At 41.6% G+C, this 22806-nt stretch overlaps 6 protein-coding genes across 6 annotated transcripts; 4 read left to right on the top strand and 2 right to left on the bottom strand.

Annotated features, from left to right (window-relative positions):
• Positions 1-1357: 1357 nt before the first annotated feature.
• Positions 1358-2395, bottom strand: MRS44_010859 (uncharacterized protein; the record flags this gene model as incomplete). The annotated part of the gene is made up of 1 exon (XM_046280018.2): positions 1358-2395. One exon carries the CDS (start codon positions 2393-2395, stop codon positions 1358-1360), a length of 1038 nt encoding a protein of 345 aa, XP_046135503.2.
• An 821-nt stretch (positions 2396-3216) lies between these two features.
• Positions 3217-4430, bottom strand: MRS44_010858 (uncharacterized protein; the record flags this gene model as incomplete). The annotated part of the gene is made up of 4 exons (XM_046270713.2): positions 3217-3278; positions 3345-3488; positions 3551-4136; positions 4206-4430. The coding sequence occupies 4 exons, from the start codon at positions 4428-4430 to the stop codon at positions 3217-3219; spliced, it is 1017 nt and encodes a 338-aa protein (XP_046135504.2).
• A 420-nt stretch (positions 4431-4850) lies between these two features.
• On the top strand, positions 4851-7260 carry MRS44_010857 (uncharacterized protein; the record flags this gene model as incomplete). Its single annotated transcript, XM_065619493.1, has 6 exons — positions 4851-4904; positions 5513-5893; positions 5968-6031; positions 6087-6486; positions 6543-6820; positions 6884-7260. The coding sequence occupies 6 exons, from the start codon at positions 4851-4853 to the stop codon at positions 7258-7260; spliced, it is 1554 nt and encodes a 517-aa protein (XP_065475565.1).
• Positions 7261-8806: 1546 nt separating this feature from the next.
• On the top strand, positions 8807-10993 carry MRS44_010856 (uncharacterized protein; the record flags this gene model as incomplete). Its single annotated transcript, XM_065619492.1, has 4 exons — positions 8807-9407; positions 9455-9590; positions 9657-10268; positions 10324-10993. 4 exons carry the CDS (start codon positions 8807-8809, stop codon positions 10991-10993), a joined length of 2019 nt encoding a protein of 672 aa, XP_065475564.1.
• Positions 10994-11483: 490 nt separating this feature from the next.
• On the top strand, positions 11484-12203 carry MRS44_010855 (uncharacterized protein; the record flags this gene model as incomplete). Its single annotated transcript, XM_065619491.1, has 1 exon — positions 11484-12203. One exon carries the CDS (start codon positions 11484-11486, stop codon positions 12201-12203), a length of 720 nt encoding a protein of 239 aa, XP_065475563.1.
• Positions 12204-14226: 2023 nt separating this feature from the next.
• Positions 14227-16611, top strand: MRS44_010854 (uncharacterized protein; the record flags this gene model as incomplete). The annotated part of the gene is made up of 1 exon (XM_046284805.2): positions 14227-16611. The coding sequence occupies one exon, from the start codon at positions 14227-14229 to the stop codon at positions 16609-16611; it is 2385 nt and encodes a 794-aa protein (XP_046127216.2).
• Between the last annotated feature and the right edge of the window lie 6195 nt (positions 16612-22806).

Below are 22806 nucleotides of genomic sequence, written 5' to 3'. Positions count from 1 at the left end.
CTATGATTAAGGATATAAATTAGGTAATTAGGCACTATGCCTACTAGTATGTAATATATATTTATTATATTTCTTATGTATTAGCTATTTTAGCTATTAATATAACTTAGTTATATATAATACCCTAAGTATATTATTAGATATAACTTATACTTTTATTACTTAGATTATACTTAGTATTCTTTATTAATATAAACTTAATATAATTAGTTTGTCTTTTAAGAAGTATATAATTATTATATTCTTAATATTATTTTAATATTAAATTAACTTTAAACTAAAAATAATGTTAGATATTCTTAATTAAAGCTATAATTAGATAAGTAGCCTCAGGAGTTTGTCGTTTATAAGTCTTTCTAGGCTTAGGGAAGGTCAGGGGCATACTAGGACTTTGCTATCTAGCTTGCTAAGGCCGTTTGCTAGCCAGGCTGCCCTATCTAATATTATTAATAACATCGCGGCTAAAACCAGGAAGAAGCACCTATTACTTAATACCTTAAATAGCATCTAGTAGGCAACTAGTGCTCTAGTAACTCTATCTTCCTACTAGGTTTATATAGTATTATGCTTATAGTGATAGCTAGAGCAATAAAGTTAGTATCTATAAACTAAACGAAGATGCTTATATATATATATCTCAGAGCGGTATATATATGGCTGCTTTTAACCGTTGCAGCATAAGCAGAAGATGCTATTAAGATAGAGATAAATATAAGGAATTACAAAATCTTATGCGTTAGGCTGCAGGTTCCGGATAAGCACGCGGTCTAAGATGCGAGGCAAAGCCTACAAAGATATCTTATATTTCTTTATTTATACTTTAGATCGAGCGACTTCCTTATAGAATGTGCGTATATGGGCTCGAATAAGGGTCGCAAAAGTAGATTCGCAGGACTTGCATGTGAGTATCTGAAGCGGAAAGTAATAGTAAATTAAATCTAGGGAATCCATTATATGAAGCAAGCGGTTGTCATAATCGAAAGTTACAAAAATTTATTTTGAGATAATGGACTTTGGAAAACAAGCTGGGGCAGCTCATAGGGGCGACTAACGCAGCAGAGCACATTAAATAGTCTCTATGGGTCGCGTATCGCGGTATACGTAATTACATTTGATACGCGTGAGTTAGAGTTTACTCTTATGGATTAAGGTAATAATACGCGTCAAGCTGACCTATGTGAGCAAACTTAAGTACTTTAACCTACTCGCGTTTAATCAGCGAAACCATCACCAAGAAATTAATACTTGCAAGGGACGATTGATGAAACAAAGCTTAGGTAAAGGACGAATAGAACACGGGAATAGGATTGTAATTTAACTATACAACTTAGCTTATAAGTAAATAGCAAGATACTATTTAATTAATCTTAGTTCTGAATGCTAGGAAATTATCAACAGCTTGCATTCCTGCCTCAGCACCGCCCCCAACGACGTGTCGGGGGAACATAATATAGCCATGCGGCGCACCCGGTATAATACAAAGGACCGACTCGCCACCTGCCACCAACCATTTCGAATTCATGAACAGCGTATCATCCAGGAGGCAGTCCTCAGTGCCGCAAGTAAAGAGAGCCGAGGGTAGCCTTCCTCTCAAGCTCTCTAGATCCGCATATAGAGGGCTAACACGAGGATTCTTTAGCGTCTCGGGCCGACAGCCTGGTAAGAATGCCTGCCGGAAGTCAGTCATACTGTCCCGGTCCAGGACGAGACAGGATTGTCCTCTGCGGTATGAATAGACCCTCGGCGTCCAGTCCAGGCTATAACAGCCAAAATGAAGCATAATGCCTCTGAGGCGAAAGCTAGAGAATTCGGCCTTATCATGCTGTAGCAAATGGATAGTTGTGAGCATCGACAAGTGCGCGCCGGCAGACTCCCCACCGATGAAACCCAGCGACGCCCCAAAGGTATCCTCAGCGCTAGCTACGAGCCATTCTGCAGCATCGTAGCAATCCTCGGGTCCCGCGGGGAAAGGATGCTCAGGAGCGAGCCGGTAGCCGACCGAGATGCAGAGCAGGCCGTGGTTATCTGCTATGGCCTGTAGCCTCGGGTCTTGGTATGTTTCGTCCTGCAGCACCCAGCCGCCACCATGGATGTGCATGAAAATGGCACACAAAGGCTTGTTGTTCTGCGGCCTGAGGAGTCGGCATGGAATAGGGCGATCCGAGTCACGCGAAGGTATCTGGAACGCGGTTGCGGATGCCAGGAGAGTTGGACCAGGGAGAACAGTTTTCCCAGCCGCGCGTAGACGCCGATACTCGGCAGCTCCCACCTCCGTCCACTTGGGAGCACTGAGAGCAAGTTCAATCAGCTTTTGATTGAACGCCCTGGATTCGGAGGGGATTGTTGACGGGTCGAAACATTCCGGGCAAGACGTGAGGGGGATGGGTTGGGACATTGTGTATGAGCAAGGCTCCCTCTCGAGTCGTGTGAGGTGGCTGGTATCCTTCCCAAGCTTATATTTATAACCCGTCAATGGATTTTCACGCCCGCATGGCCCCTTTGTAATGATGCCCCGCAGCTAGCTACACGAAGGATCCTGACTGATTCGCCAATGCCGTCCCGCATTCTCCATCGGATCCGAAGCACGTTTCCGTTGATACCGACTGCATTACTCTTCCCGCTGTATTCGGATCCGACAGCACCTTTGTCAGGCCAACCGCTTGTTCGGACGCACGTATTGATCAAGCCGACAATGAATATGGAGAGTTCCGTCTTTGGGTACAAAATCCTCGAGACGCACGGCAGTCATATGATGTTCCTGCAGTTCGGCAGCAATAGAAGAAATTTACAGTGCTTACGGAATGGTGTTTTAATGCCGTCATGTGTTGATAACTGTGTTCTTTGCTCTTGTGACCGATGCAGTCTTTAGAGCCGGTATGATGATCAACAAAAAGCAAAGGAAGAAATGTTGGCCAAGGCGACAGCAGAGTCTAGAGTCCCAAGGAACATCAAGTCCCTTCATTCTGCTGTAGGCCTTTGTCTGCTTGTTTGTCACGAAACTAGGTAGTAAGGGGTGTCATATACCCTTGAATATTCCGATATGAGATATGCATTCTTATTTCGTTCGGCAGTTTAAATTGTCACTTCCAGCCTTACGAATGAAGGAGTCTAGGTACAAGGGATTCCCATTCCAGCTAGTTAAACATATTGTCTGAACACGAGTAGAGCGAGTGTAGTAGAGCCAACGAATCGGTATATGAAGTAGTGGCATGATCACTAACCCGAGTAACCACTTGTGATCTTATTCACCTGGTTGACAATGGCCGCCATTTGAACGCCTACGAAATGACATCATGCATCAGTGGGACGAATCTTCTCAAACAGGAAAAACTCAGGTAACTCACCTCCCTTCTGATCAGCATTGGAACCATACCAACCGAGCCAGTCAAAGCAAGCATTGGGGTTGCTAAGGTAAAGTCCACTCCAGATTACATGGATCGAAGAGTCAGCCTTGGCTTGCGGGTAGAGAATGATGATATTGTTCGTATCTGCATCAAGGTTATTTTAGCCAACGGCCCAGAGACAAAACAGCAAAATAAGTTAGACTTACCAGCCCATTTGTTGTAGCCCGTGTTGCTGATAAACTTATTTCCAATATTGCCATAGCTCTGCAGGCATCCATGAAGAACCACATGCAGTTTGCATGAGGAACCACTCTGGCAAGCCTGTGGAACGTAGAGATATCCAGTGCTGTCCATTCCAGAGGCGCCATAGGTGCCTGCTTGGGAGAAGGCTACTACACTGCCAGAGAGCTGTCCGTTCTGCCTGGGTGTGAGATCACCGTACATCCACCTCAACACTTCACCTGCACCATCGTAACCACAGTTACTGATGTAGGGGGACGCTGCTTGCCCGCACTGGTTGTTGCCAGTCGAATCAAAGTCGGCTGGAAATACGTGAGCAGCGCCGCTGGTGGTGACGAAGGAGACCTTGGATGGATTATTAAAGTTGGCCAATTGCGCCTTGAGCTGATTCATGGGCTTCGGCCCCACGGTTATATCGGCAGATCCAACCTGCATGTAAATCTGGCGATCTTGCAGATTGGCGACGGGGTCAATTTGACTCCCACTCCAGGAGTTCATGTTGGCGACTGGCTTCGTGATGGACGGGTTCTGATTGTACATGCAGGCGCTGTACTGTTTCAGTGACGAACATTAGAATAGCCCCGCGGCGCGCAAGTGCTAAGTATAAGTCAGAGGTCTCACCAGTTGGTTACGAGCACAGTCGTAGGGGCCACCGGCAAACACACCGAAGCCTGTTTTGAAAGTACTGGAGTAGGCAACGCCCAGCTGGGCCGCCATGAACCCTCCAGCGGACATCCCAGACACGGACACGCTATTGGGATCGACGTTATAGGCACCCAGACTTGCTGCCAGCGCGCCATGCGCAACAAGACACGCGAGGCCTGCGAGGGTAAGGAGATTGGACATGGTGAGGAAGATGGAGATGGTAGAGCTTTGTTATTTAGACTGGAGAAGGGGACCACTTTGAGACGAAGTGGGTTTTTGAGTAGAGGGCATTTCTCGGGGGAGGCCTGGGGGATAAATATACTTTTCCTGAAGAACATCCTTCCCGAGACGTTCATCCTTCTCCATGCCCGTCAATATGTCGCATCCTCTCAGGAGGGCTTCGTGACTACCATGGAAGGCACGGTTCCGAGCTTCAATATCGTCCAAGGCTCGCACCCAAGCGAACTCGGGTCATGTTTTCGGTAACTCGTATACGATGCGAAGCCTCTCGTCCTGTTGATCGCAGAAACTTGTCGGTTTCCAGCTAGTGTCTCAAGCATACGCCTCTAGAAACTGCAATTCCGCCAAGATGATAACAGTCCCCCGCCTTCCAAGTTCATCATGGAGACCGACATCAAAGCGGAAAACTTGACACTGGATTGGGCCAACCTTCTGGTGGGCCACCTACTTTCTTATTTCTGTCATCGCGGAATGGGCAGCACCTGGCCCGATGTGGTTTCCGCACAGACCTCATCAAGCCGCCATCCTTGTCTGAGGAACTATCGTAGTACTCGGATAATTTGCGAACGCCACAAATCCGGGGAGTTGCAGTAGTTTTTTGCGGGGTATGGGGTTAAACTTTGCGGGGTAAAGTAAAGGAACCATTGTGATGGTTGCAATTCAGCTGCTCCAGGGGTGGCAGGTATGTAGCAAGGGACACCGGATCCGATGTTTATCTCTTGTAGTTGAAAATTCATCTGGATTATGACAGGGGCTATCAAGAAATGTTGCAGGCCATGAACCTAACCATGCGCATCTTGACTTCTTGATGCCGACAAAACACTCTGGAAGGGCAACCCTCAGTTGCAAGATGAAGGTGAATACTTGGCGGAACCGAGAGAGCCCAAGGCTGCTTCAAGCCTGAATCCGGATCCGATAGTCATTGGCATATCTTGGATTGCTAGTGAATGGGGCTGTCTATATCTAGGCTGTCCGGCACCCTAACCTCTGCCTCGTTACCTCAAGCCTTTAGCATCTCTCCGTAGATTACAAAATAGTCGCAGTTACGACTCACCTCTCTGGACACGTCTGAGAAGATGGCGAAATGCGATACACCCGGCAAAGACGTCGCTGTTGGCGAGCAACTCGACCTCGCAACCTCCTGTGACGGCGATGCTGCCCAGGCTGCCTACGTTGCGGCGGTCGAAGCTCTGACTCCTGATGAGCAGAAGAGGACAATCCGCCGCATTGACGTCCGCCTGGTCTCAACGCTCGGATTCCTCTACTGTGTCTCCCTCATGGACAGAAACAACACTGGAATTGCGATGATTTCTGGCATGAGCACGGATCTGGTCATGACAGGCAACCGATACTCTATCGTCGTGCTCCTGTTCTTCATTCCCTACGTGATTTTCCAGCCTCCGTCGACCGCCATCCTACGGAAAGTAGGACCACGCCTTTTTCTGTCACTTACAACGCTGGTTTGGGGTTTGGCAACCATCGCGAGTGGATTCGTCAGGAACTGGAGCGAGCTCATCCCCTCCGGCTCATCCTTGGGGCTTGCGAGGCTGGATTCTTCCCAGGTGAGTACACATGAGGCGATGATGCCGCACGCCGTCAGCAACTGACAGATTTCAGGTTGCGCATACCTGCTCAGTTGTTGGTACCCCAGATACGAGCTCCAGAAACGAAACGCCGTGTTCTACCTCATCGGAACAACCATGTCTGCGTTCTCAGGCGTCCTGGCTCTCGGCTTCTCGCAACTGGATGGCCATGGCGCCGGGCCTTCCTGGTGGGGGCGAGTCGTGATCGACAAGGAGACCGGCGCCATAACTCTACAAAGCGGAATATCGGGGTGGAGGTGGATCTTCATCCTGCAGGGAGTGCTCACCTGTGTTGTGGCAGGCTTCGCCTACCTCACCGTCTTGGGCTTCCCCGATGCTGTGAGCCATGTTTTGGGCCTCAAGCTGAGCAAGAGAGAGGTCGACTTTATTGTGGCAAGAATCGAACTGGACAGAGCGGACGCCACTGCTGAACGGTAAGCCCTTGCCGAAACGCCTGTCCCTGACTTTATTGCTGATTTAGGCTCTGTAGCTTTTCTCTGCGCGAGTATCTGGCAAATGCTTTCGATCTCAAGATCTGGGGCTTCGCTGCACTCTTTGGTCTCACTACCGTCAACACATACGCTATTGCGTACTTTCTTCCGTTGATCCTCAAAGATGGTCTGGGATTTAGTGTCGCCGTGTCTCAGTGCCTCATTGCGCCTCCATACATCGCTGCAGGGATTGCCATGTATACTATGGCGCACCTGAGCGACAAGTATCGAATTCGTTCTCCGTTTATCGTATTCAACGGCTGCCTGCTCCTCGTTGGTATGAGACGCCCGACTCCCTATGAGACTTGTCTGAGGTCTAGGCGCTAACTCGCTTCTGCAGGGCTGCCGCTGCTCGGCTTCGCTACCAACGTGGGCGCACGATACTTTGGAGCCTTCGTCACCACCACGGCTTGCAACGCCAACGTCCCCTGCATCCTGACCTGGCAAGCCAATAATATTCGCGGCCAATGGAAGAGAGCTCTCTGCTCGGCTACCCTGGTTGGGACGGGGGGCATTGGAGGTATAATTGGTAGCACCGTGTTCCGCAGCCAGGATGCGCCTGGGTATCGGCCAGGGATCTACGCTGCGATGATCGCCAGTAGCTTAATTATTCTCATCACCCTAGCGCTAGATGTCAAGTTTTTCAGAGCGAACAAGCGCGCTACGGCCGGTGGCAAGATTATCGGAGGGCTAGAGGGATTCCGGTATACGCTTTGAGGAGCGGTTTTTCAAGGTGGCAGATCGATATGCCTCACGGCTAGGTTCGTTATTCTTTTTGTCGCCTTGAAACAACGGGCTTGAAAGGTTGGGCTCTCACCTTAGCATGTCTAATAGTTTCAGCTCATATCTTTCTTTTCTCAAAGCCAATAATACTATGGCTTGTTTTTTACTCTATTTTAGCTGCACTTTGAGGAGTGCCCTATCTTGTTCGCTAGAAAAGCAGAGCGTGATTGACGTCCCAACTCATGCTATTCCTACTCCTAGACGGCGGGCTGTATCAAATCACTTGGTCGGACGATCTGGAATCACGGAATGGAAGCGCTCTTTCAAGTCTGACTGGTGGGACCACGCCTAGTAGGATGCCAGGTATGGTCGGGAGTTGTCCGCATGACGTGTTTACAAATCTGGCTCAAGCCCAATGCCAATCAACCAACCTTATAATGATGAGATGTTGGGTATAGCACGGTGGACTTAGAGCATCAGCCTTGGGCGATTGGGTACTGTTGTTCCTAGTACGCGGATTGGTATTGGAACACCGATGCTCAGAGAGCAAGGGGGAGGTTGGAAAATTGCCACGGTGGCAACGGAGGGCTGGGATTCAAGAACATCCGAGCCCTTTCGCGTCTGCTCGCCGAACAAGCAGAGTGAAAACTAACCCAATAGTCAAGGGAAGGGCGAACAGGGATATTCGTCTGCTACATCGGATCCGGCTCAGGTACGTTAGGCCGAAGCCAGAAGCCCTGCAAATCGCTTTGACAAAACTGCGGGGTAACCTAATGCAAATCGAGTAATGAAAGGAGGGGGATCCGGTTAGCCTTCCGAAATAACCCTGGTTCCCAAGAATCAGCTGTGGCTGGATCTTCTAAGCGAGATACCAATCAATACACAGGATCATCGCGAGCTCGGACCTATCAAGATTTAACTTACTGCAATTGTGCTGCATGTCTCCAAAGATGGCAGCAATGTGACAGTAAGGTGGTTATGTCTGTAGTGAAGATCTGCGGGTCGAGGCGACTGACCAATCTTTGACGGATCCGAGGTTACTTTTGCGAATATACGGATCCGAGGACACACAGTCACACACCAAGAAGCCTCTGCGGGCTCTCCACCGCATCAACAGCACTCATCGACAGCATACTCTAAGTAGTGCGGCTCCCTCCGGGACTTGCTTCAACCATGATCAAGAGCCTGTTTTTTTTTCTTCTTCTCCATATCTCTGATATTGCGGGCCCATCGACAGCAACCGCCACATAATTCTTTGTTGACCTTAATCCTCTTCTCGTTTTACCATTGCCGTGCAGTCACCAAGTCAGACGAGTTCCAACTTTACTATTTTCCAGGCCGTTCAGACTATTTGAAGGGCTCGTGACATTGTCCAATACCTCTAGGTAGGATCTCTTTTGGACGGACACTACCACGGGCGTGTCAATCATGGAGCCACTCGGCCCGGGAGACATCTCTCAATCCGAGTTCAAGGCCTCCCGACCACGGCTGAAAGCACCCTGGGCGTGCTTACGCTGCCGTGAGAGAAAGGTCCGCTGCGATGTCTCGAAGAAAGACGGGCCATGTACGAACTGCTGTTTGCGTGGCAAAACCTGCACAACTCTGCCCTCCACCAAAAGAGCGTGAGTGTACCTCTCCCAACGCCCAGAGGTCTGGCTACGCTAACAAATCCGGCTTCAGCAGAGGCTTCAAGGACAGGGTCCGGCTGTTGAAGAAGTCGGTGTGGGATCACTCGCCACAAACTGATGAGATCACATCAGACGCAGGGACATCGCCGCATGCCACAGATGCGCTCACCCCCCCAACCCCTACCTCCTTCGAACCCTCGTTTTGCGTAGAGCCGGCCGCAGACTCAGTGCTCTATCTGGACTATCACTTCCTCAGTATCGGTAATCTTGCCAACATGCCCTCCGAAGAGATAGACTTTCTCGACATACAAGGCTGCCTTCTTGTCCCGCGACGGCAAACCATGGATTCTATCGTGCAACAGTACTTCCTCTATGTCCATCCTCTTCTCCCGTTACTAGATGAACAATCTTTCTGGAACATATATTCTCGGCGGTGGGCGGCCGCAGATGCATCAGGTCCGAAAATATCTCTGCTGGTCTTCCAAGCGCTATTATTTGCAGCTTGCAACGTAGGTTCACCCATTCTACTTCAGGAAGGACTATTGCTAAAGATTGAGCAGTTTGTATCTTTAGAAACACTCGGGAATCTTGGTTTCTCAAGTCTAAAGGAAGCAAAGGCTGGCTTTTACAGCAAGGCGAAGGTGGTTCCCTCTACAAAACTCCAGTACTACCCGCTCATGCTAGTTCGCAGCTTCTGTATGACTTCGGGAGTGAATCATCGTCGATTTGCATTGCACAAGCCGCTCTCTTGCTCTCCTGTAGGTCCTCTTCAACCTACCTCGGCATTAAAGAGGTCAACATCACCTGGCTAAACATCGCTATTCAACACGCTCAAATTGCAGAAGCAGCCTGGCACGCACCCTACTCAACCCCCAACGAAACGGACAATTCGGATCTTCAGGGTGTTCTGAAGAGACTATGGTGGTGTTGCATCATCCGAGACAGGGTGCTCTCGTTGTGTCTCAGGAGACGACCCCAGATCGATCCAGCGCACACTGACTCTGGCTTCTACGCACCACTACGATCTGCGGACCTAGAAAACGAGATCCAGCATAGCAGAGTATACAGCGAAACCTCAAAGACATGCCTAAATAGTATTCTGGAGAGGTTTGCCGACCTTTGTGTCGTTCTGACTGATGTCCTGGCGCTGGTCTACCCATTGGATAAGCAACGTCTACATGGACCAGACCTGGTCGCAGTATTGACAAGAATCTCGGATACCAAGAATGCATTAAGAGAATGGGACAAGAAAACCTCTCTCTCTCTTCACTTCTTGCTTGGCAGATGCACAGAGACGCTGGCAGTGTCGAATAACACCGAGGTTCCTCACTATTCGGTAACGTTACACATTAACCTGATTTATATATACTACCAGTACGAAAAGCCTGACTCGTATACAATTTCCCAAGCAAGACTGACTGAGATTTAGTTCATCATGGATTGCTCTCTGTCATTACGAGGCTCTAAGCCTGGCAGGTCAAACCAGTCCACCGTGCTACTATATTCTAAGCGGGTGGCCAGCAGGATCTCAAAATCAATGGGAGATTCAGGATGCTGTCCTATCAGTGACCCAGTCACTCCAAACGCTGCACCATATGAGCCTTGACCGATGGCTTCCCAGCAGTGCTGTTACGTGCATCGCAACGCCGCTGGTTCTCCACATGTTGGATGTAAAGCTCGCCGGGTTGCCGACATCCTCGTGCTCAGCGGCGTCGAGTTCTGAGCTTCTGGAGAAGAACTTGCGCTTAAAAGCTGTCATTCAAACTATCAAGACATGTTACGAACAGTATGACAGCGCCGATTTTGTTATCCGCGCAGTGCAACATATTGTCGGCTTCCTTGAGCTAGAATGCTTACAGCCTACGACGGACTCGTTTGGGTGGCCTGACATTTTCAGCTCTAATCCAAATCTGTACCTTCGGCTGGTATTATCAATGGACTTGAGTCTGAGTAACGGCCGGTTTCCCGAGGAGGAGGATTTTCCAGCTGGACTGCGGCGACCCTTCGCCTGGGAGCTAGACGCGCATGCCGGGGAAAGCTGGAACTCATCCCCGCCGCTGGATACGGGCCGGGCCGATATGACTTTTGCGTGGACATAATCTTGTGGTGGTCTGGGATATGTAGTAGAGGCGTCGATGCGTCGATGCGTCGATGTGTACTTGAGATGGAGGATCGGGCAAGGAGGCTCTCTACTACGAGGAACTAGGTCTACCTAAGATGTAATAAGGTAGGCAGGAGAATGTATTCATTTACTATCATGCCTGACCTTATTATTTATAATATTTATCCATATTATATATTATAAAAACACCTTAACTAAGGTATTTTTAACTTATATAGCTAATTGAATGGCAAGGTTCTGGGAGGCATCTTGTTTCTTAGTGCTGTTCGCAAGACGCAATCCGCCCTGCTCTCAATGCCAGACCGGCTCCATCGCTACGAAAAGACCAATGGCTAACCCCAAGACAACTTTCCCATTGACATTGGAGGATACTCAACCAGGCTCGGTCAGCAAGTCGGCCGGGCCGCTGCTGGGGCCAACTCTAAGGGCCGTATCCGGGGTCCACCGTTGACAGTTCGGCTTGTGGCATGGAACCTGCAATTTCATTGGCGTCACCATACACTTGCCCCTCGGGCGAGGGCGAAACATCACTGGTTGCGCAACGCTTTAACGGTCTCTACCCCCTTTCCTCCTACAATTTCCTTCACAAGCCTACCGTCGTCCAGCGATGTCGTGATAAAACCATCGACAAGACATTAAATCTTGCCATTTGCGCTATTACAGCTGTATATTTCTCCAAACATGGGGCTGAGCGCGATGCATGGATCCGGATGTCAGAACGCCTAATCCTCGATCGCCTCGAACAACCCTCGATTTTCCAGCTCCAGGCTTCCCTGCTCGTCATTCGCTACCGCGTCACCATGGGACAGCTCTCGCGGGCCTTCATGATGGCTGGCCTCGCCGGACGGTGGGCAGCGGCCCTGCGCCTCAACTACGAACACTCAGGCCTAAGACTGGCTGCCCAGGAGATTAGGAGAACTTTCTGGTCGTCGCACCTACTTGATGGGAATTTCTCTTCGGAATTGAAGGGCTATGAACTGTTTCATCCTGACACTATCCATCTTCAATTACCTTGCGAGGAGATCGACTTTACCGAGGAACTGGTGGTAAACACTGGATATCTACACTCCGATAAGGGATTGGGGCCTCGAGCCATAAGCCTTCATGCAGCTTCTGTAACGTTTGCGTTTATTCGGCGTGTATTGGAATGTATGCGCATGAATTTCTTTACTGTCGATACCGTCTAATCCCTTACATCTCTTGCCCAGTCCAAGATTTAACCACTGCCGTCTACGTTGCCTCTTCCTCGTACGGCGCATGCGAAGAGGCGGATTTGCTACTGACGTTCAAATAGATTAAACCGACGCCTCTTTCTTAAAGAAATTAATATTTTCAAGCTGCTTTGCTCCATAGAGGAATTCGAAAACGACCTGCTTCGACTCCGATCTAGGATTGCGCCCTCTGGTCAGTACCCACCCTCAGACCCCATAAAGCTCTATAGACCACCGCAATATGCAAGCGTGCACCTCAGCTGGCATCAATGATACTGTGACCTCTATGGTGATTTCTTCACCGAATATTCTGGGCTTTCTCCAAATCTAGCCACAAAAGGGATACCACCTACCAAGCTATCTTTAATGAAGGACAAGTGTTTTGGACACACAGAAGAGATCGTGGAAATCCTATCGGGCATTATTCAGCAGAAGGACGAATGGTACATACTAGAGTTTGATGTCGCGGTATGTGCCTACCATAGTGCGCGGCTGGTCTTATTCGGTCGGCACTTGCACAGGGAGGTATAATACTGGGTTACCGATGCAGATGGCCATTGACAAGGCGCAGCTATGCTTGGATGTCATCACCCGATACTTTGACTTCAAATCCCACATAAAGCCCATAGTAAGCCACCAATGTCCAACCTAAGTGACGTTAGAGCCTAACAATTGGCAGCGCCAGGACCTTAAACGGCTAATCCGCCAACATAGACTTTGGTTCGAGTCACCGGATCGGATCACCGCGACGTTGCAGCAGCGGACATAGATCTTTGGCGATCATCCCAAACCTCGACGGCTACCTACATCCGAGAATGCCTTGCGATACATAATCTCCTAAGACCATCGGATAATGTTAAGGATGGCTGCGATGCCAGCAGACCTAATGAAGGATCCTAACTCGCCCACTCCGCGGATGAACGATCGGAACCCAGCATATCTCTTCATAGACATAATACAGTAACCTTCCTGAGGAAAATTTCTAAGTCGACTCATGTCTCCTTCCAGGACTTTTTAGTGGATCTCGAGAACCGGCGTACGAGCCGGTTTTGGATGAACAGAAAATACATCCACAATCAGCATTATACTGTCAGACAGTACGTGTACTCGGTCCATTGACGCAGGACGAGTGTGTTCGTGTTGTGTGCCCCTGGGGAAGTCTCTGCCCCTGAAGGATTAACTGTATCCATAAGCAATCTTAAGACTCTTGACCCGCATGTGATACCCAGCATATGCCTTCTGTTCAACATATACATGGCATTCTTCTTTTATCATTCACTGATTTGGGATCTATGGGGACGTCTTCCTTAGATGGATATACATCTATTTGTGCTTCGGAAGGGCTCTGAACGCCTACGAGGCGCGACCATCTGGACAGAGCCAGGGGTCCTGGAAGTGCCAAGCGTAAAAAGAGACTTAGATTTACAAACCATCTCAAAACTCCAGTTGCGACCGGGTTTCTAACCAGTCCAAAATTAAAACCGGGTTTAGGAGCTCTCAAGCAGAAGGCCCAGTCATAAGCTCAAGGGTCTAACGAAGCGAGTACGACATACAGCTAGGAACAAAACTAATCGGGCCGTACAATCAGCCCAGCTCTTCTACTGGCATGGGGGCCAGCACAAAGGACACTCGTTAGTCTTGATGATTAAGCGTGGCTCAACAATCCATGGCAGTTACAGCCAACGGTCACTGCCAGTTTGTCAAAAGATGAACTGATTGGCTTGTAGGAGTAATGCCTCAGGCTAGTGGACTTTTGTCGGACGTAAAAGAATGGCCTTGCCGAACTTTTCAGCCTGGAACTTTCCACTTCTCCTTGTCATCAGCCCACCAAAGCCAGGACCTTTGGAGAGATCGCCAGAGAAGTTGTCGAATGTGGCATATACCTCGTTGATCGGCTTCGCAGTCGGACCGACTGTGCGGCCCGATTACCCCGCAGACTACTTAGATGCGGGACTACCCCGCAACCCGTTCTCTTGTAACCGCGCTTTGGGGCATCTTCATGACGAAGCTCGATGAGGAACAACTAGTACGCCTCTCGCTGGGACGTATAAATGTTGGCCTCGGTGACCGATTCAAAGCAGACGAGTACCACTACTCCAGGCTTCAGCTTCATTCGCCTGGTTTCAAAATGCTGATCCCTCACGCGGCTTTGTTGCTTAGTCCACTGTACTACACGATCGCCCTCGGCGACAAGTCTAGTTCGTGTCAAGTAACCAGCCAACATCTCAGCGACCCGCCATATGAGAACTTCTTTTACTCAGACTGCAATGTCGACGCACAAGTCGTTGTCACCAGCCCTCTGAGAGACAGCAACCTCTCCATCATCGGTCCACGGCTGATTGTAGCATGGCCTGCTGGGAACAGCGGAATATGCACTTTCTTCCAACCTCAGAGCGGTGAAAATGGGACTCTTGCCGTTGAGCTTGTTAACTCCACCGTTGGAGGTCCTCTGGGCGCAGTACACCGAGAGGAAGACTCGTCTGAGTACCCGTTTGTTGGCGTTGAGGGGGTCCTCTCGTTCAATGCTTCCGCAGAGCTGACAGTGGCTATACTTGGGAGCATCCGGAACATCCGCGACTTCACCGAAGGACCCAGTATCCTCAGCCCTCTTATTCAGGACGCCGTTAATGTCGCCACGGTCAATAAAACGGGTGTTCAATTCTCTCGTCTCTGGCTGGACAACGTCACCACTACAACCCTCACATTGGAGCCCTGGGAGAACAACGGCAGCGAAATCAGTATCGATAACAAGACCGTTAGCTTCGGGGCAGGGTTCTACCGGTTTTCTGCGTCCTTTAACTACCCTCAGCTCAAGCAGTTGGCTCCCGGACAGGTCTTGAACGAGGAATCCCAGTCTCTAGTCAAGCAAGACCCGTCACAGGCCCAGTCCCTGTCTTTCTTTTCATACGCAGAAAAGCTTCTCGCTGGCGGTTGGAGGTTCTTGACGTACTTCGGCCGAGATAGCATGATCTCTGCCCTCCTCTTGGAGCCTGTCCTCAGCACCGGCAATAGTTCAGCCATGGAAGCCGTCATTGGAGCCGTTTTAGAACGAATTAACCGGACGGACGGTTCAGTATGTCATGAGGAGACTATTGGCGACTATGCAACGTTTCTGAATCTGCAGAATAATATCTCTTCAACGGCTGCGGGCTTCGTGTATCCCATGATTGACACGGATTACTTTCTTCCTATCCTCATGGCACGGTACTTCAATGCATCACCAGGAAGGATCAAACCACTCTTAAACATCAAGGCTGGCGAGATCAATGTTCAGAATCAGGGCCTGAGCTGGGGACATCTCAGCTACATCGCCACGCAGAAAATCATGAATATCACTGAGGCTTTTGAGAAAAAGCAGTCGATCGAGAACCTGATTCACCTCAAAGAGAATGAACTTGTAGGCCAATGGCGTGACTCCACCTACGGCCTTGCAAATGGTCGAATTCCTTTTGATGTGAACTGTGCCCTCGCGCCAGCAGCACTTTACGCCATCTCTAGCTTGGCAGCAATGCCAGGCGTATACCCCAACAACTCTATCACCAAGAAATGGAGTACCATTGCTGCTAAAAGGGCCAAAGTTTGGGAAGACAAGACGCTCCCTCTCTTCCAGTATAATATCACCGTTGATGATGCTATATCTCTTCTGGAAGAGTATACCAGCAAGAGCACCTTCTACGATGGTCCGACGCATGCGGACTCTCTTGCTAACTACTCTTCCTCCGGAAAAGTCATTGACTATGCTATCGCGATCAATAGCACTGCATCACCAGAGAAGATACCCATCACCCATACCGATACGGCTTTCCGTCTCTTCCTGCTCAATTCCACCGACGACGAGCAGCTGACGACCTTTGTCAACTCCACCGCAAATGCAATCCTTCGTCCGTTCCCCGCGGGCCTGACTACGCCCTTTGGTGCTGTTGTTGCGAACCCGGCATTATCCGGTGACGATGTCTTAATAGCTAACTTCACCAACTCTGCGTACCATGGAACCGTCATTTGGAGCTGGCAACTAGCACTGATGGCGAAGGGCTTGGAGCGACAACTTTCACGATGTCCTGCGTCGGATTTGAAGCGTGCCTCGCGGGATATTGACGAGGTTCTGGCATTCTGCCGCGATGACGGCGTGTACACTGCTTTGAGACGTGCATACAACGTTTTATGGGATGTCATCGAAGCTAATTCAAACCAACTGCAGTCTGAGGTCTGGAGCTGGACCTACAGTACAGCAAGTAGCGAGAAGAGTGGGAGCTACAGGTTCTCACCCTTGGGCGTCTTACCGCCTCCGCCCGGGCTCAGCTCTGGAACTGAGAGTAATGTACGCCAGCTGTGGAGTTTGGCTTTCCTAGCTGTCGAGAGGAATGGAGAATATGCCAAAAGTTAAGCATTCATTCTTTCCTAAACGCCAAACCATCGGAAAGACCACATACGGCCACAAGGCGTGGAAGGATGGACTGGGTTGTAGGCAAAATACCTTCTATTAGACGTGTTCAAAATACCAAACTCGTTAATAGAACGAAGCATTCCTCAAAATGGAGGACAATGAGCACCGTAAACATGCAATGAATAGCGAAGAAATGGATTGACCCATTATCTAGCCTCAGTCACCGGGAGGCACTAAGCAAAGAGCGTGTACTACCGAGAAACCAGAGGTTCTTGCCGCTCCTACCCTTGCCTGCAGTACAAGGGGATCAAGGCAAGACTTCGCTGGTTATATTCATTCTTGGATATACTCTAGGTTAAGGAAGCGAATATGAGAGGCAAACCCGAGTAGGTATATATAATGCAATCGCTAGTCATTTTAGGACACTTAGCAGTAAGGCGAAAAGCTAGATAAGGCATCTTCTTGTGTGACGGTGTAAATTAGACTTCGGCAGATTGTATCCTCTTTTGAGACGGCAGACTAAAATAGCCTTTAGTTTACTTATCTAAAGCAGCCGCTATACTAGGACTACAATTAGCGACTACCTAATCTATTCGCCCTAGTAAACCCTTTATTTTTCTCTCTTTATTTACTAGAAAGAACTATTTATTTTTAACCCTTTATAAGCTATATTACTAGTTATATAATACTTATACTATCTTAATATTAGCGATAGAAATAAAACTTCTTAATAAGTATTATTTATAAAAGCTTAGTAAACTCTTCTTTATAATTATCTTATATTAAATTTTATTTCTTAAGACTTATTTAAGTAAACTACTTGTGGTTTATATCTCTTATAAAGGTATATAAGTTACCTACTAGTAATATTATAGCCTAGATAATGCCGGGTCACGTGCTAAATATTACTTTATAATACTTAGCTAATCTATAAGGATATTAGTCCGCTTACTCTTATAGCAATAAGCTAGCATATATTACTTACTATAAGGGTAGTAAATATACTTAGCTTACTTACTTAGACCTTAGTAGCCTATTTAGTATATAAAATATATATATATATAATATACTTAATAAGTAAGTAATATAAATAAATAAGTATTATAAAAATCCCTTAACTTATATCTTTTTTTTAATTAATAAATTCTTAATTACCTAGTATATTATTTAATTATAATAAGGCTAAAATATTTTTTACTTTTTAGGCCCTTAAAAATAACTTAAAACTAAGTATTTAATATATTATAAATCTCTATATAATTTATTATTATATATTATATTATTAGTAAAATAATATTTAATCTTAATATAATATTATCCTTAAGTTATATAAAGTATTTAATTTAAAAAAAGAGATTTTTATATATTTTATTTTTAACTTAGATTTATAAGAATTTTTTTCTTAGCTTTATAATATAAAAGAAATAATTAATTAATTACTTATTAATTATAATATATTATTAATTAATATATATTAAGCTTATAACTTTATTTAGTAATAATTAGATCTTAAGATATATATCTTTTATAAATATAATTATTAAAAAATAAAATATAAAGATTTAATTAGTATTTATAATTAATTTTATTTAAATATACTTAATAAGTAATATATATAATAAGTATATAAACTAGTTAAGTATATAAACTAAAAATCCCTTAACTTATATTTTCTTTATTTAATTAATTAATTCTTAACTACTTAGTATATTATAGTCTAATTATAAGGCTAGAATCCTTTTTACCCTTTAGGCCCTTTAAAATAACCTAAAACTAAGCCTCTAATATACTATAAATATATATAAGGTTAATTAAATAATATTATATCGCCGCTAAAATAGCTATTAATCTTAATATAATTAAGTCCCTAAATCACATAAGCTATTTAATCTAAAAAAAGAGATCCTTATTTATTTTATTCTTAATTTAGATTTATAAGGATTTCTCCCCTAGCTTTATAGGATAAAAGAAATAACTAATTAATTACTTATTAACTATAATATATTATTAATTAATATATACTAGGCTTTAAACTTTATTAAGTAATGCTTAGCCCTTAAGATATATTATTTTTAGAAGTATAATTATTAAAGAGCTAAGTATAAAGATTTAATAATTATTTATAATTAATTTTATCTTATAAGAAATATAATTATAAAATATAATATCTAATTAAATAATATTTATAACTTTAATAAAATTAGCTTTTTTATAGGTATAATTATAAGTAAAATAGTTATTATAAGTATTAAAGGTATTTAAAGCTAAAATTAATTTAATTTAAAAATTAAAAATAAATTATAATTATTTAAGTAATTAATATAAAAAGGTAAATAATTTAGTTATTTATTATTAATATAAGCTAATATTACTTTATTAATTAATATTAAGAAAATAACCTCTTAAGTAATTAAGCTATTATTATAACCTAAAATAGCTAAATTAATAATAAAATTAATCTTAAGTAGCTTAAATACTTTAACTAATATATAATTAATTAATTAATTAGTTTTTATTATTTTTTAATTATTAATAGCTATAAAAATTATTATTTTATTAAATTTAAGAGATATTATAAAAAAAGAAAATTATTTAGCTTTATATATTATTTTATTTCTCTTATTTATTTTAACCCCTTAATATTAAGTATTTTAATATATTAAAGTAAGCTTATAATTAAGAAATAAAATAATTAATTAAATACTTTATAACTTATATTTTAAAAATTAAATTTTTTTTAGCCTTTTATATAATATATAAGGCTATTATAATTATTCTTAAACTTTATTCTACCTAAAATAAGGATTAAAGTATCTTAGTTAATATCTTAATAATTTTAATAATAAAGGCTCTATGCCTAAAGCCTAAGGTCTTAATAGGCTTAAATCAATAAGGTTTATCTATATAATTATTAATAGCTTTAATAATACGCTAAAACTAGCTTTATTTATAATAAATAGGTTATATCTTAACTAGCTAAAAAGGTTAAAATCTAACCCCTTTATATAATAGCTTTCCCCTCTAATATTAACCTTTTAATTATCCTTATAATTCTTAACTACTTAAAGAGGCTAAAATCTTAAAGAATTATATATTTATTATCCTCGTTAGAGGAGGTTTAACTATAACTAATAATAACTAACTAGTTAACTAATTTATAACTAGCTAACTAATTAATAATATATTAATAATAAGATCATAATAGCTTTCTATAGAGACCTTTAACTAAATAATTAAAGCAGCATAGCTAATACCTATTAGCATAACTTCTAATATAACTAAGATAACCTTACTAAGGCAGTCTATAAGCTTTATAAAGGCGCTAAAAGCACTTATAATAAGCTATAAAAAATAATATTAAATAAAGCCCTTTAGAGCATTAAGTTAAATATAGAGCTTAGCTAATTAATATAGGTTAAACTCGCGATTTTTAATTATAATATCTTTTTTTTTCTTAGCTTCTTTTTACCTAGTTATAATACTAATAAAAGGTTTAACTTTATTAAAAAAAAGCTTTTTTTATTAGAGGCTCTTAAAAGGAAGCTAAAAGAAGGGGAAGATCTTATTAGCGGAGATATTATATTCCTCAAGGACTTATAAGATAATAACTAATATAAAGCATAGCTTATAACCCTCGTTATTAATATTAATACCTTTCGTAATACTAAATAAGAAGATTAAAGAAGTCTTATAGCTAGCTAGGATCTAGCTATATAGCTATAGGCGTAACTATATTAGGAAATAGAGGTTATCGGCGTTATAGGTTTACTCGGAGGGATTGGTTCTTAGAGTCGGCGTCGGAGTTTTATAAACCTAAAAAGTATTAGCGCTAGACTTAGCGGTAGATAGAGGTCTATAGGTTTAATTAATTAAACCTATCTAGTTAAATATATAATATATATATCTTAGCTCGTATAAATATATATATAATAGTAATTTTAATAGTAATTTTAATAATAAAAGGCTATTATAATAAAAAGAAATATTAAGAGGGCTTTTAAAGAAACTAGTCTTATTTCTCTTAACCTTGAAATTATAGTCTTAAAGCTTAATATTTATTTATAAATACTAATACTAGTTAAGGAAGTAATTAAATTATTAACCCCTTAGGCTTTAAAAACCTTAAAGATTATACTTAAGGCTTAATCTTAGTTTAAATACCTTAAAAGATAAATTAAAAGGTATTAAAGTAATTCTTTAAAATTAATTCTTAAAATATTAAAGTCTTTTATAAAAGGAATAAAAGTAATTATATATAGGATAGCTCTTATAAGGGTAAAGGTCTAAGACCTTTAATAAGTAAATAAGATACTAAGTTAGCACTAAAGGGTAAAAAGGATTAAATTATAAAAAAGAGGGGTTATAATAATAAAGAAAGGAAAATAATTAATTAATTAAATAAATATAGATATATAGGTAATAACTAAATTATTAAAAAGGAATAATTAAAAAAGATTAATTAGACTAAGTATTTAATATTATAATATTTATAATAAGCCTAAGTATAATATAAGGACTTATTAAGTAATAATTAAGATATTTAGGAAAGAATATAATAAGTAATTTTAATTAATTAAATAATTTATAATATTTTTAGTATAATTTTTATTTAAAGGGGTAAGAAAAAAGAATTTATTTATTTAATTAATTTATATACTTATTATATATATTAAAATAATTAAATTAATAAAATAATAAAAAATCCTAGCTCTTAAGATAAAAATTATAATAGAAATATTATAAATTATTTAATTAATTAAAATTATTTATTATATTCTTTTTTAGATATTTTAATTATTACTTAATAAGTCCTTATATTATACCTAGGCTTATTATAAATACTATAGCGCTAAATACTTAATTATATTAACCTTTATTAATTATTATTATTTAATAATTTTATTATTACTTATATATTTATATCTATTTAATTAATTACTTATTTTTTTTATTTTTATTATTATTATTTTTTTTTTTATACTTTAATTTTTTTTACCTTTTAGCGCTAACTTAATATCTTATTTACCTCTTAAAGGTTTTTAATCTTAGCCCTTAATAATATTATTTTATATATATTTCTTTTTATTACCTTTATAAAAGACTTTATAGCCTATATAATTAATTTTAATAAGTTATTTTTATACCTTTTAATTTATTTTTTAAGGTATTTAAACTAAGATCTAGCTTTAAGTATAATCTTTAAGGTCCTTAAGACCTAAGGGGTAAAAGGTTTAATCCCTTTCTTAATAAGTATTAAAGTCTATAGCTATATATTAAGCTTTAAAACTATAGCTTTTAAGTAAATATAGATATTACCTATGTATTATATCTAATTATATATTATACTTTTCCTAACCTTTAATATAAGAAATTTAATAAAATTATAATATAATATTTAATTAATTAAAACTAATTATTATATTTTTTTTTAGATATTATAATAATTATTTAATATATTTTTATATTATACCTAGTCTTATTATATATTTTATAATGCCTTTTCTTTAATTATATTAACCCTCCTTAATTATTACTTCTTAATAATTTAGCTATTACTTATATATTAATACCTATTTAATTAATTATTTCTTTACCTTTATTTATAATTATCTTTTCTTTATTTTATAATTAGTTTTTTTTTACTTTATACCGCTTACTAAGGGTCTTATTTACCTATTAAAGGATTTAAGTCTTAGTCTTTAATAAGATATTTTAATATATTATTATTTTTATTCTCTTTAAAAATAATTTTAATGCCTTAAGAATTAATACTAAGGAGCTATTTTAATATTATCTTATTTATCTTTTAAGGTATTTAGACTATAAGTTAGCCTTAAGTATAGTCTTTAAGGTCTTTAAGACCTAAGGGTTAAAAAGGCTAATTACCTATTTAACTAAGATTAGAGTTTATAGCTAGATATTAAGCTTTAATATAATATTTTTTAGGTCTAAAAAAATAAATCTAGCCCCTTAAAAACCTTTTTTAATATTACTCTTTATAATAATAGCTTTATAGGTAATATAAAAGGCTAGAAAGAACTTAGTTTTTAAAATATAAGTTATAAAGTATTTAATTAATTATTTAATTTCTTAATTATATATGTTTTTAAGTAGTATAAAGCACTTAATATTACGAGACTAAAGTAAATAAATAAATATAGTAATATATATAATATAATAATATAATTATTTTTA

Source organism: Fusarium solani, assembly GCF_023522795.1.
Source record: "Fusarium solani strain SB1 chromosome Unknown bctg00000007, whole genome shotgun sequence".
Lineage (NCBI taxonomy): Eukaryota > Fungi > Ascomycota > Sordariomycetes > Hypocreales > Nectriaceae > Fusarium > Fusarium solani.
The sequence above is the reverse complement of the archived record's forward strand: the minus strand, read 5'-3'. Positions and strand labels throughout refer to the sequence as shown.